The 15,649-nt window shown below is 34.9% G+C and overlaps 1 protein-coding gene across 5 annotated transcripts in view; it reads left to right on the top strand.

Moving 5' to 3' along the window:
- The first annotated feature begins 1,391 nt into the window (after positions 1-1,391).
- Positions 1,392-15,649, top strand: part of LOC131061578 (2-isopropylmalate synthase B) — a 55,754-nt gene continuing 41,496 nt past the window's right edge. For 4 of the 5 annotated variants that reach the window (XM_057995337.2, XM_057995338.2, XM_057995339.2 and 1 more), the window contains exon 1: positions 1,392-2,061. In XM_057995337.2, coding sequence (XP_057851320.2) covers positions 1,496-2,061 — 566 coding nt within the window. In that variant the 5' untranslated portion in view covers positions 1,392-1,495. The remainder of the gene's footprint in view (positions 2,062-15,649) is intronic. The other variant, XM_057995341.2, reaches the window with a different exon arrangement.

Genomic DNA, 15,649 nt, shown 5'->3' on the forward strand with positions numbered 1-15,649 from the left:
TACAACACGTATAATAAAAACTCAATTGAAATAAATTACTGTGCTTTGTGAGCTATGTACTACTTAAAATCTAATTTCGTTGAAAGATATTGATCTAGAATGCCATACATAAATGCTAAGTTGTCATAGTATTGACCACAAGATAACTAGGGGAAGCATACTGATAGTCATTATAGCTAACTTTGTGCACCCACAAATCTTAAAAAGTAATCATATTTTCATCCTTTTTATTTTATTTTATTGGCTTTGTATGCGACTTAACTACTTATAGCTATTGTTTTAGTTTATGGGTAGTAACAATGCATGTTGTGTAGTCTGTTATGTGTGCAAAGGTAAAAAAATTACACATTTCAAAGTGTTGTTTGATACCTACTTAAAGATGTGAAATTAATATTGCCAATACTTATGCACAAATGCCCTAATAGTCGTGCATAAATGGGCCAATCATGATCCAAAATTTTGAAAAATTGGGTGACCATTGGTACATGTGGAATTTATTATTGTGCTTTTAGTTATCATTTTTTGAGTTTGTTTAAAGTTCGTAATTGAAGGTTGGATGCACAAGAAGCCAATAATTATTTTTGGAACTAGGGGAAGAGCACAAGTAGTTGAGCATGTATGAATAGTTGTGATGGTTGTTGATACTTTTTGCTCCAATAAAAGTACAAACAAAAACTATTGTTTGAAACATAAAATATCAATTTTTGTGTATTTATATATTAATAATTGCAATACATTGCACCAATAGTTTTGATTTTAGAGTTGTTATTGCTATGAAATGTATCATTAGTTGTAAAAAGCAACCAATCATATGATGTCACATCAACTGCACAAGTATAGGGGTCTCTTTTGCACAATTATTGATCTCACTTTTTTGGGGGGGTTGTTCTTAACACCTTGGTAAAAGGCAAGGGACTTGCCAAGTAAGCTGTTGTGAAAAATTGGGAGTGATTTGAAATTTCCATGTAGGATTTTGAGAAGCATGAAGTTAAGGTGCACCACTATTGGGTCCTCCCCTATAACAACTAGTGCTCTTCCCCTAATAAAATTGTAAACACTTGAAATATGAGAATCATTTGTAAACTCTTGAAACAACTAGAGTTGGCCTAGTGGTGAAGAACTTATACTCTTGAAAGAGATATCACAAGTTCAAATCCCACAAGGGAATAATGTATGTATGCCTTGTTTGTTAGGTACCTCCCATATAAGCAGGGGTAAAAAAATTGGAAGTGATTTGAAATTTCCACATAAGATTTTGGAAACGCAAAGTTAAAGTGCCCAACCCCTGATACTCTTCCCTAATGCAACCCATAGTGTCAATTATTACTGCTCCTATTTTCCCTCCATTGGACGCGTCCTCCTAGATTTATTTGATTTCTAAACCATATCTGAAAAAACGTACCATATCTGCAAAATTGCACGACACAAAGACGACCAGGTATTTCCCAACTTCGTTCGATGAGATGACAAACTTTTCCTTCCAGAACTCTCGCAAATGTCGCAACTACAGCTGGCTGGGAAACTGCAGGCCTTTCAGCAAAGTGGCCACCGCTGGATCGCGCGTTCGAAGACGAAGAAGAAGAGAGGCCATTGTTGCGTAACCGCTACCGCTGGGCACGTGCGCATTTTGGACACGACGTTGCGCGACGGCGAGCAGTCACCGGGCGCTGCCATGACAACAAACCAGAAGCTCCAAATCGCACGGCAGCTGCGTTTGGTGGGAGTGGATGTTATCGACGCAGGCTATCCATTCGCGTCTCCCGCCGATATGGAAGCCGTGAAGATGATTGCTCGGGAAGTGGGCAACGTCGATGACGGGCACGTGCCGGTCATCGCTGCGCTGGCGCGATGTAACAAGGCGGACATTGATGCCGCCTGGGAAGCACTTCGCCATGCTCGGCGGCCAATGATCATTCCATTCATCTCTACCAGCGACATTCATTTGAAGCACAAGCTTAATATGTCCAGAGACCAGGCGCTGCGTCTTGCCTCCGATATGGTAGCCTATGCTCGTAGCCTCGGATGCCTACAGATCGAGTTCGCTGCAGAGGATGCCTCCAGGTACATACGGAATATATTTTTTTAATTTTAGGATAGATCAGTAAAGTTTTTTCTCTGTTTATACTGCTAGGGTTGTGTGATAGTTTTTTATAACTCTTGGAATAACATTGATACAAAATCTGTCACATCATTTTGGATTTGATGTTGATGAGAAAACTGTCACAATTGAAATCTAGAAACAATATAATAGATATATGGATTGTGGAAACTTCATATCATTAGTTTTCATCTGAATAGATAGGACGTGTTTATTCTGGTTTCAAAATGACTGTATGGATTGACTAACACGTGTGTTAGTTGCGCGTTTTAAACCGTCGATTTTGCAATAAACGATTGCAATTGACTAACACGTCACTATCACGTTTTGGAGCCAAAATAGCTTCAATCAGGGTTTGATAGTTGTACATCCACTTGTGCTTATAATAATAAAAAAAAATAATCACATGTAAATAAAAAAAATACCAAAATGTTAGTCAAAATGAACCAATACTTGTGTTTTACTAAATGTTAGTCAAAATGTACCAAACTTATAAATATTGTATAAAAAAGCATAAATAAATCATTAATAAGTATTTCGGACTCGTCTATTCTGGCTCCGCAAAGTGGTATGGTGTGATGAACACGCGATGTTAGTTGCGATTTTCAACCATAGATTTTCTATTCAACCGCTGAGAATGCATAACATGTCTTGTTAGTGTGACAAATTCGATCATTTTGGAGCGAGAATAGACACAACCATAACAAGTGAAATAAATATATTTTTTCAAATCAAATGTAATAACTATCCACTATAAATGTTCAGACTCTTGTGTACTTATGGCCGAAGCTATTCTGGCTCCACCTTTCGTACGGACGTGTCAATTTTGGCTCCAAAATGACTGTATAGATTGACTAACACATGTGTTAGTAACATGTTTTACATCGTCGATTTTGCAATAAATGGCTGCGATTGACTAATACATCGCTATCATGTTGTACGAAAGGTCTGTTTTGGAGGGACGCGTGTATTTTGGCTCCAAAACGACAGTATGGATTGACTAACACCCATGTTAGTTGCGCGTTTTACACCGTCGATTTTGCAATAAACGATTGTGCTATCACGTTGTACGGAAGGTCTGTTTTGGAGCCAGAATAGCTTCTGCCGTTTTGGAGGGACGCGTCTATTCTGGCTCTTAGATGACAGTACGGATTGACTAACACACATGTTAGTCGTGCGTTTTACACCGTCAATTTTGCAATAAACGACTGCGATTGACTAACATGCGCTATCACGCTATACGAAAGGTCCGTTTCGGAACCGGAATAGTCGCGGCCATTTTGGAGCCAGAATAGCTTCGGCCCTTTCGTACATCGTGATAGCGATGTGTTAGTCAATCTCAGACATACACATGACTAACACACGTATTAGTCAATCCGTACTACTGTTTTGGAACCAGAATAGTGTATTTTGTTTTTTCTCTTTGCTTTTCCTGTGTACTTACTTACAGCTGATCTTTTGAACTCTTGCATAGTTGTTGGAAATTGTTCTCTTGAAGTGTCAAACTCTGAGTATTTTGGTTTTTCTCTTTGCTTTTTAGATTTATTTGCTCCGCCTTAGGAGAAGACGAGTCGTCCCAAGTACTCTTGCTCCAAGCTAAGAAATCATGATTCACTGAAGGTCTCTTCCCAACAACTCTGAAAACCAGAGCCCGTGAACCAAAATAATAAAGTACATAGGTTCAGATGATAAATCCACCTTCATGTCACCCAAAAACAAGGAAGAGCCAAAATCTTAAGATATCGGAGATGGGAGTGGATCATGTGTGAAGGAAATGTTTTCCCTCGACAACACAGATGGAGACGTGCCCTGTGCAAAAAGCCCTAAATCCGGCGTTGCATTGGCCTTCAGAATCTACGTTTTTGAAAACTCAATGCATGCATGAAATGGATTATAAGCATTCTTGCATGGGCAGAAATTTTGATTGGCGATTTCCTCCTTTCTCGAGGGAGGCATAGCAGAGTCACAAAGACTTTGACCAAGGAGGCCATTGCTCCAATGAAACACCTAGGCTGGAGAAACAAAGCCACAACTACCAGACAAAACCCCATCATTTCGTCGAGACTTCCAATCAGTCTTGCCCTGGCCCAAATCCTTCTGTGTTTGCACAGTATTTGCATCCTTCTTGGCCTTTCGCACGCTTAAGCTGGGTAAAAATAGAGCTGGTAATGACAGGTGGTTTTATTAATATAATATCTCTGTATGCGCATAATAAAAAAAACAAGTAATTTAATTTATTTTCTTTCGAAAGATCTTTTAATAAAAATTAAACTCAGATGTTTGACAAGTGGCAATAACATCTCTAAGCTCTTGGGGGCAATTTCTAGTCCCATCCCATTTAAATTTGCATGCCTAAAAAATAGGAGCTTCATATAATCACATAGCACAAATTTTTTGGACTACTCCCATACACATTCGCATCTTTCATTCACTTATTATTCTATATATAAATAAATATTAAATAATTATTTTTTAAAGGAAAACATGAGAATAGACTCATGGAAATATAGTAATTTTATGATTACATCTATCATTAGCATTATTTTTTTAATGAATATGAGACGTCTCATTAATTATCTAATTTTAATATAACTAAAAATTATTAATAATGCATTTGAAAAAATATGAAATACTTCAATAATGTCCAATAAAGTTTATATTATATATTTCAATGAATTTTTTTTTATTTGTAAAAGATAATAATACTTTATACACACACAATCAAAAGATGTTATCTTAAATGCATCCTTCTAAAAGATGTGGAGATATATTAGTCTCCTTTACATACGGGACCATGAGATTGATATCTTTCAACATCTTTTACACATATATATAATTAATTATAATTATTTTATTTTATTTTATTTTTGTTTGTGATTACTTTTGACTTTGAACCAGTGAGGTCACAAAGGGGTACCCCATCCCCAAGATCCCTTGAGCATTAACACCTTCTGACTCACTTTTCCTTCTACTTTCTCTCCGCCCTTCCCTTTTTTCCTCCTATTCTCCATCTTCTTTCTTTCATCTTCATCTCCTCGCTCTCCAACCCTCCTCTTTGTCCTTCCTCTCCAACTCCTCCTTTCATCTTTAATTTTTTGATGTTAATAAAAAATATATATATAAAAAATGAAAATCTTTCAAAATATTATATTATTTTGTAATTAAAATCTATAAGCAAATAGGTTTTTGAAAAATATAGTAAATGTTAAGAATTTTTTTCTCTTTTTAAAATATTATAAGATAATTTTATAATTTTTAAATGAATTTAAAAAAATATAAATTTAAAAATTAGATCTAAATATATGATTTTTTGAATTAAAATTACCAAAATAATTAATAGCATATTTCCCAAAGTAAAATTAAAAGTAAACGATATATCATCAAAAAATAAAGTAAGTTGATTGAGGCATAGCGTTGTGGTAAGGTTCAAACACTCACTAGGCCTTGTACCTTTGTTGGGCTAGCGTGATCATAAATATGTGCCTTTGTTGGACTAGCATGATCATAAATATGTGCCTTTGTTGGACTATTGTGCTCATAGGTTGTGGGCCTTCATTGGGTCGTTGTGTTTGTGGGTTTAAACAAGTGAAGTGTTGATGGAGACTAATATCCTCCAATAGTGGTTTTGGCAATAAAAGTGGGAAGAGATATCATGTAAGTGGTCTCTCTAAGGTTAGGCTAGCGTAGAAACCTGAGTTATTGATATATCTATATTAGAGAAAATTATATGCTTATAGATGAATAGACTTTAATAGGATGAGTTTAAATCGTAAAATAAAAGATTATTTGATTTACTTATCAATATTTAAAAAAAAATCAAATAATATGTTTAAAAAACAAAAAATATTAAATTAAATTATTAAATAAGTTTAAATGTATATATTATTATAGTTTAATTCATAAGTGATAATTAAGTGAATTTGATAATTGTGACATAAGATTATAATAAATGAGAAGGATATTTTATAACAAGGGACGTAATGCATCAAGTTCCTTTCCAAAAGTGTTTGTAGAAGGGGCGAAGAGATATAGATAAATATATAAAGAGGGAAATACATCTAGATGGGGAGAGTAAGAGGGATATGGAGAAATAGAGTTAGAAAGAGGGAGTTAATGAGAGAGGGGGAGATGGAGAGATAGAAAGGTAAAGATATAGGAGGTAATATATAGAGAGTAGAGAGAGGTAGATATATACATAGAGAGGGAGGGAAAAAGAGAGATATGAGAGAGATGGAATGAATTAAAGAGAGATATCTCTAAGATAATGAGATGTAGATAGAGGGAGGTGAGAGATTTGATGAACGAGATAGAGGGGGAAAGAGTGAGAAATAAAGATAGAGATAGAGAGGTAGAGATGGAGATAGGGAGGGAGAAATAGAGTGTGTGTGAGTGAGGGAGATATAGAGATAGAAATAGGGAGGGAAAAACATGGTGTGTGTGTGCGCGTGCGTGCACGTGCGTGTGTGTGTGTCAGAGAGAGAGAGAGAGAGAGAGAGAGAGAGAGAGAGAGAGAGAGATGGTACATAAATAATATAATTATATTGAAGGTGATTATTGCATTCTCTATTGTAGAATATAGTAAATAAAATAAAAATAATTATATTATTATTTTTTAAATGAATTTACATTATAAAAATAGAAATAAAATATAAAACCAAAATGTTGTTTATATACAATTAAATCATTCATTATTTATTTATTTAAACAGTAAGACATTTTTAAAAAATATACAGAAATAAATTAAATAATAAAAACTGTAAATGTTATTATTAAAATATATATTTTGAAATCAACATTATTTGAGACACATTTTTTTATACTTTATTAAATTATTATTTTAAATGTTAACATCTATGCAACTTTGTCATAAAATTTTGATTGTATTTTATATGTTTCAATTGTATTTTATTAGTTTCTTAAAGTTACAAATTTACCCAATTCTACTATTTAAGTTAATTGTATGTTTATTGTTAACATTATATATATTTTGTGGAGAGTAATTAAATAATGTGTGTGTGTATGTATGTGTATATGTGTGTGTATTGTAACTAAAATAAATCTATTAATTAGTTCCAAGAATTAAATACATTATTTCTTCACAACTAGTTTCTTAAAGTTAACATTCTTACAAATTTATCCAATTCTACCATTTAAGTTAATTGTATGTTTATTGTTAACATTATTTAATTACCCTCCATAATATTTTAGTGAAATTGTATTTTCTTTATAATATTTAAATAATCAAAGAATTATTTCCAAACAATACATAAGACCATAAAAATATATCAAATTCATTAGAATACATATAATAAGATGATAAAAATCAATCAATCTTGTTCAAAAATAATTCAAAAATAACATTGATAATTTAAATTAATTGTATGTTTATTGTTAACATTATTTAATTACCCTCTATAATATTTTAGTGAAATTGTATTTTCTTTATAATATTTAAATAATCAAAGAATTATTTCCAAACAATACATAAGACCATACAAATATATCAAATTCATTAGAATACATACAATAAGATAATAAAAATAAATCAATCTTGTTCAAAAATAATTCCAAAATAATATTGATAATTTAAATTAAATAAATATAATTATTCTTTAAATTTAAGTTTTAGTTTTGATAATTAAATTATTCTTAAAAAGCATCAACATTAACTTTTGTTTATATATTGAATAATTAAAAATAAAAAATAAATAAGTTGTGCTAATGAAAATAGAATAGAATAACTATTTTTTCTATTAAGCATAAGGAGAACAAAAAAGTACAATAGAGTTCAAAAGGAAGTCCCTCAGGGAGGATTAACCTCCGACTGTCGCCAAAAAAATCAGAGTAACAGAAAAAACAGCTCAATACATAAAGGTACTTGATAACCAACTAGTGAAGAATATCATAGAAATCATCGACCCAGGCAGTCCAGCCTTGGGGGCCTTCCATCCAGATTATATTCTTATGCGCTTGAACCTGAGACAGCAAGGAGAGCTCTTTCATCCTGGGATTTGCATTTTTCCTGATTTCTTTCTTGAGCTTGTCACAAGCTTGGTCAAAGGCGTGAAGATCTTCCAGCGATCTCCGCCAAAGGTATCCATTTTTCAGCTCATAGTAGTAGAAGGACGCGTGACCAGTCTTGAGAAATCTTTCCAGCTTCTTTCTCTCTATCATCATGGTGACTTGAACCTGCAGAAAGATTTTAAAATATGTGAGTTTCCTGAAAAACTCAGTAAGAGCCCTTGGCTTACCTTGGTACTTCTCTTCGTTCCTGCATTTCCATATCTGCCAAAGAATGTTAGAGGACAGTATATTCCAAAAAAGATTCGAATCTTTAGGAAGACCAGATATATAACTAGTAATCATGTCAAGAATGCTCACAGTAATAGGATAGATAACACCAAACATACTCCAAATTTCTTTAGCAAATAAACAATCGAAAAGAATATGTCTCCCAGTTTCTGGGAGTCTACAAATGCTACACAAGTCAGAATCAGAATTAAAGCTTTTAACAGGAAGCTTATCAAGCAGAACAAGCCATTTAAAATAATTAATTTTTGGCTCAATAGGACTTCTCCATAAATACTGAAACAACTTATTCCACATCTTAGTATCAAAGGAAGAATACCAGACAGAGTTCACATGAACAATAATATCATTAGTTTGATTAATAACAGAGTAGATGTTCTTGGCCTTGAGGCTAGCCATAACAACTCCCCCCGGCCACTTGCAATTAAGATGTCTAAGAGAATCAACATGGCATAAAGAGGGGAGATCTCTAGCAGCTTGAAGGATCATATTGTAAGTTTTCTTCTGAGAGTCAGGAATGTCATATTTGGTCTTAATGGCATCCCACGAGGGGAGGAGACCATCCTCAAACAAATCCACAAATTGATTTATCCCTTTTTTAGCCCAGGATCTGGCAGAGCATCCTTGGGATAAAGCAAGGGGCTTCCCATTGATGACCAAATTCCACCAAATAGATCTTTCTCCGTGGAGTTGATCATTGAAGTAACAGTCCTTGTTGGAGATATGATCCCTAACATGTTCCCAGGCCTTCCATATTGATTTGAAGACCACAGAACCTTGCATAGCAACAGGGAAATTACCTAAAAGAAGATCACTGAAAGGGAGGTTTTTCCAAGACTTAGCTTTCTTGGGAAAGCCTCTCTCAATGTTATGCTTGACAAGCACTTTCCAAGGGCTGTTACCCTCAAAGGAATGAAAGATCCATTTGGCGGAAAGGGCAATACCCTGGGTTTTCAGGTCTTTAAGCCCAAGCCCCCCAAGGATCTTGTCAGCATGGCACCAGGCCCATTTAACAGCATGTTGCTTTTTGTTTCCTTTACCATCAGACCAGAGAAAGGTTCTGATGGCACTTTGAATTTCTTGAATCTGATAATTACTGAACAACCAAGCTGAAGAATAATAAATGCTGTAAGAAGACAAAATTTTCTGACAGACTTGAATCCTGCCAGCCAAAGAAAGAGTTCTATTATGCCATTTATTAAGCTTATTGAGAATCTTCTCTTTAATCCAGAGCCACATATTCTTAAGGGTAGGCTCCACAGAAAAGGGGATACCAAGATATTTGACAGTTTTGTTAGGGCCTCCCCATTGAAATCCGGAATTAACAAACCACTCAGGGGGGTGCTCGTCCCAACTAAGACAAATTGACTTGGCATGAGAAATACGAGCACCGGAAGCAGAACAGAAAACATCAAGCTTTCCTTGCAGATTTTTAAAATTATTTTCAGTAAGCTCAAAAAACAGAGCCGTATCATCAGCAAACTGGCAATTAATAAGCTCTTCATCGTTGGGAAGAAATATACCTCTGACATCGGGAGACAAGGAGGAGTCTCTGAGGATATAGTACAGGGCTTCAGAGGCTATGACAAAAAGGGCAGGGGCCAGAGGGCAACCCTGCCTGATAGATCTACTGAGCGGAAATGAGGGGGAAAGAACTCCATTAACTTCAATACGCGCAGAGGCGTCCTTAAGAAGAGTTTGAACAGCAAGACAAAAATAAGGAGGAAAGCCAAGTGCTTCCAACATCATCAGAATAAATTTCCATTAGACTCTGTCATAGGCCTTCTCAAAATCAAGAAGCAACATGGCAGTGTTCTGGTGAGAATTTTTAGCCCAGTCCATGGCTTCCCAGCTGGTGATAAGATTCTCCAGTATGTACCTGCCCTTAATAAAACCAGTTTGGGAGGGACCAATGAACTTAGGCAGGATATCGACTAATCTAAGAGCAAGAATCTTCGCAAGAACTTTATAGGAGACATTAAGCAAGGTTATAGGTCTCCAGTTTTTGATAAGAGCCTTGTTGCCATCTTTTGGAAGCAGTTTGATAATACCTTGATTAATATCTGGGCCAAGAGAGCCAGTAGAAATAGCCTCATTATAAAGATCAAGAAGGTCCTTACTAATCCAGCTTAGATTAGCCTTATAAAATTCCACCGGAAAACCGTCCGGGCCCGGGGCTTTGTCGTTGCTAAGGGCTTTAATTGCAGCCTCAACCTCAACAATGGAGATGGATTTAGATAAATTAGAGATATCTTTAGAATCAAGCTTGCCAGGAATTAAAGGTTTACACTTATCCCTACAGACTTCAGCCTCCAACGAATCTTCCGAAGAGAACAGGGCTTTGTAAAAGTCAGCAAAGGCATTAGAGATAGCATAAGGATCGGAAACATCCTGATTGTCTATTGAGAGCTTATCTATAGCTTCTTTACAATGTTTGTGCTTAAGAAGGTTAAAGAAAAAATTTGACCCTCTGTCTCCAACTTGGAGCCAATGAGCCCTGGATCTAATCTTAGCACCCCTAATCTTAATTTGCTGGTGGATTCTAAGGGCGTCTTTAGCAACCATAACCTGAGATAACCGATCGAGGTCAGCAGGATTGTCCTGAATGTTACTCTCAGCCATTTGCAGATTGGTATTTAACTGTTTTTCAACAAATCTGTAATCCTTGGCCCTTTTTTGGCCGATAGTTTGAAGGAGATTCTTCCAGGTAGAGATATTACACAACCATCTTTCCAGGTTAGAACAATGTCGAAGGTTATATTTATTAATACCACTAACGATCTGGATAGCAGCCAGGACATCATTGTCCAAAAGAAGACTGGAATTAAGGATGAATTTATAATCCCTAACTTTAGGAGTAGCAGGGGCAGTGATGAAGTTAACACAAGCAAAAATAGGGTGATGATCCGAAAGAGTAGTAGCAAAAGTCTTAACAATGCAATCCGAATCGAAGGGAATAAAGGAAAAGGAGTGCTTATTAGCATAAAAACGGTCAAGCCTAGAATATATTCTGGATTGACCCTGTTGAAAATTGCACCAAGTGTGCCAGAGACCACGGTGGATAGATTTATTACCAGCTAGGGGGTCAAAAAGGTTCTTAGTATTAATAAATCTATTAGAATAACTATTTATAACCATTAAGTGGTTTAATGTATATGGCATTCTAGTGCATTCGCAAGCGGGTTTCACATGTTTCATGTGAAAATATTAATTCAATAGCAGGTGGAAAAAACGAGTGGCAACAAAAATGAAACCAGTCACCTTGAAGGTACAACACTTTGTCAACTTGTCCATGGTCTTTGAAAATAGAGAAATACAGCCTATTTTTTTTAAATTGAATTGCTTTTACAATTTATTATTCAGCAATACTCTATAATTATGACTACACCTTTTGTTACACATACATGAAATTTTATGTTTCTTTATCAAATGAATTAAAATATGTAAAATTGAATTTTTAACATATCAATTGATAAAAAAAGAAATTTTTTGGAGTGACTTGAAATTTTCTGTAGGATTTTGAGAAGCGTGAAATTAGGGTGCACAACTACTAGATCCTCTCCCCTATGCAAAATTTGGAACTCTGATAAATGAGTCAATGATAGGGTTCGTATAAAATGAAACTTGAAGAAATGATACTAAGATTAAAAAACACCCTCATACTTAAAATTTCAAGATTTTTAACAGTTATTGCATTTGACAAAGTAATAAAGAGAGGCAAAGCACAACACCACACAAATGTGAGCAAAAGGAACTTATTAAAAAAGTTATGTGATTACCATGTTCAAACCAGTAACAACAATATCAACTATTAAATTGTTTAGATTTGGAGCTATTTTAAGAAGAGAAAAAAACTAAAAATTAGAAAACAAAGAAACTTGAAATACATGTAGAGGAAGTATATACCTAAGCTCCTGCTTAAATAAGCTTGTGTATGTCACATGTAATCTACAAACATACCTAGACACGTGAGCGAAAACAAGCTCAAAACCCCAATACAACTCGAGAACTCTCATTACACGAAAGATGCAAGACGATTGAAACAATCGCCTCTGTTCTTTTTGCTTTGCTTCTGCTTCACTGTATCGCTAGATTTATGTAGGGGTCCCATGAAGGTCTCATGAATAAATTTTTTTTGTTCTGCAGGATTGTTTAGAATCTTTTCCAAAAACATAGAAGGCCCTACTTTTTAGGCATGCACATTTGAGCGGGTGAAAAAGGGGTGGGGCTAGAAATTGCCCCACCAACTTAGGATGTTATGTGTCACTTGTCAAACATCTAAGTTTAATTTCTATTAAAAAATAGTTTTGGAGGGAAATAGATTATTTTTACTCCACCACCTTCCTTAAATTTTTAAGCTAAACTACACTACAAAATTCATGGAACCACCAACTTAAAAATTTTCCTAAATGACTGTTTTGTTTTTTGTGGGCTTCCCTCTCCACACAAATCTTTAAATAATTTGTTGAATACAAAAAAAAGCAACAAGTAGTTAGTTTTGTGGCTTAGGAAAAAGTTGTTATATTAATAAATATAAATGGTTGCTTGGCGAAATGTGAGATTGTAATAATATAATTCATATTTCTATAGGAGAAACAAATATTACTAAAAAAAAAACACAATGTAGCTGGGTGAAGTAAAATTTTAATATTATAATTTGGGCCTGTGATTTTCAAGATTTTTTACGTAACATATCTCTTGTTTTTAGAGGCTTATTTATCAATTACCTAAATATTTTTTTGAAGTAATTTTTAGAATAATATATAATATATAATAATTAATTATATTTTATAATATAAATTTATTTTTAAAATGATATTATAATTTATTTTACTTATTATTTTGTTAGTGTAACAATCATGGATATAATTTTAATATTATCAATTATATATTTAGTTAAATTTATTATTAAAGTATATATTTATTTTATATATGATTAATGCTATAATTATATTTATTATTTTGTATTATATAATATTAAGTTAAATTAATATATATTAAATTATGATATTATTTTAAATTGATTCATCTATATTTAAAGCTACAAGAATTAATCAGAGAGGGTTAATCATATAACAATGAAAATAATTAAATTAGGATTTAATATATAAAATAGATACATAATTAAATTACAAATATATAGATGTTAAATATTATATAGGTAACATAATAAAAAATAATAACAATTAAATAAAATATATATATAGATTGTAAATTTCCATCTCAATTCTCTCTATAACATGTTTGAGGTTTATCTAATTTGCAAGAAGTTACTAATTCATAATAGAAACTACAAGAACAAACAGAATTATATTATAATTATATTTACTATTATATATTCTATAATTTATAATATATTATATTTATATTTAATTAATATTATCTATGAATCTGATACCATTTTAACCCGTTAATGGGTCCCCGAGGGCTAATCCCTCTCTAGAAGGAGAAAAAGAAAAGGTCACATGGGAGCCACCGAGTAAAGAATGGATAAAAATAAACTTCGATGGGGCATCTAGGGGAAACCCGCGAACCTCAGGAGTGGGAGTAGTTGCGAGAAATGATAAAGGGGTCATCCTTTTTAAGGGAGCACATCGACTGCAGGATGGAGCAAACAATGAAGCAGAGGTGCAGGTGACACTAATGGCAAGTAAATTGGCTTTAAACATGAAAATTCAAAGGCTGCACCTGGAAGGAGATTCCCAGGTGGTCATCAATGCAATTGCCAAGGGCAATACCCCATCATGGAAATTATCCCGTTGGGTGGAGATCATTCGAGCGAAACTGAACCTCTTTGAGGAGTTTCGGGTCTCCCACGTCAGGCGAGGTGCCAATGCAGTGGCAAATCTACTATCCAACATTGGATGTGACATGACAAGCCAAATGGCCAAATGGTGGAAGGGAGACGGCAGAGTGTGGAAGTGGATTTAAAAGCAGTCCTAGAAGCATGAAACATTTGACATGCACGCAAGAAAGTCTGGAATGACAAGTACGCCCCCTTAAAGACACTGCAATTAATGAGGCAGTTGCTGAGTGCAGAGTACCTGTTAGAGATGATGGCGGAGTGCAGCATATCTGCTGCGAAATCTCTTTCTTTTTATATCATTGATTATGCATTTATGACCCGTTTCAAATGACGACGGAGGAAATATATACTTTGGTTTATAAGCGAAGTATTGAGATTGCAATAAGTTGATTGATAAATGTTTTTTCTGTCATTCGCATTGTAGAGTTTGGAGCTAACAATTGTGCAGGTCCAATGGAGGCAAATTTCACTCTGAGAACTGAGAAGAAATTGGTCCCATTTCTGGGGACGGTGTCGGACAAAAGAATGCAGGGGCTCTTCAAATACAAAGAGGAGAAATTGTGGAGTGCGGCGCGCCTAATGCTAGGAGAGGAGGTGTCGCACATCCATTTTCGTTATCGGACGAATATGGAAGTATATTCCCTGATCATGGCCTGGGCATGGGAGTTCGAGCCAAAGGTAGAGAAAGTAAAGTTTACGCTGACAAAGTTGATAGATGGGGAATATCTGATCAACCTTGACTCCATTTTGGAGTGGGTTGTCCCTCAGACAGGCATCCGTATTCGGGAGGGAGACATTGCGGAAGAGATATTGCCCTTTGTCCGAGGGCCGGAAAACTGCATAAAGGAGCAATGCCGTGAGTGAGCTCGTATTGGCTGGGAGGTCATGAAGCTCTGTGTCAAGCTAATTAGAACAAATGAAGTATTGAAGGCCCTCAAGGTGGTGGCGCGTATGGAGGTCGGGTGAGAACTGCGAGATAGATTTGAAGAAGGGCGGGTTGTCCAATTCCTAGCAAGCTTGGAAGGTGATCCGGACTTTGGATGCTTGGAATGCATCCCGAAGATGAAGAGTGAAGTCGCAAAGGGAAAAGCACTGGCAGAGATCGCGGGCGAGGAGGAGACAAACCAGAGCGATAGCGACTGAGCGGCCATGGGACCTTGGTTTTTTGTTTGTTTTTATTCCAATGTTGTTTTTAAAAATACTTTTCAAGGATGATTGTAATATTTAGTGCAGAGATGCACAGGATTGGTTTTTATTTCCCTGTTTTTAGCTTTGAATGCTCTACATAGTAGGTCAGGACTGTTATATTTTGGGCCGATGTTTAAATCTTGTATGGCCTTGGACGACTGTATATCCTTTTTTGAATCAATATATCACAAAATTACCGATCAAAAAAAAAAATTCTCTATGAAATGTATATTACATAAACAACATTT

This window comes from Cryptomeria japonica, chromosome 6 (genome assembly GCF_030272615.1).
Source record: "Cryptomeria japonica chromosome 6, Sugi_1.0, whole genome shotgun sequence".
In the NCBI taxonomy this organism is placed as follows: Eukaryota; Viridiplantae; Streptophyta; class Pinopsida; order Cupressales; family Cupressaceae; genus Cryptomeria; species Cryptomeria japonica.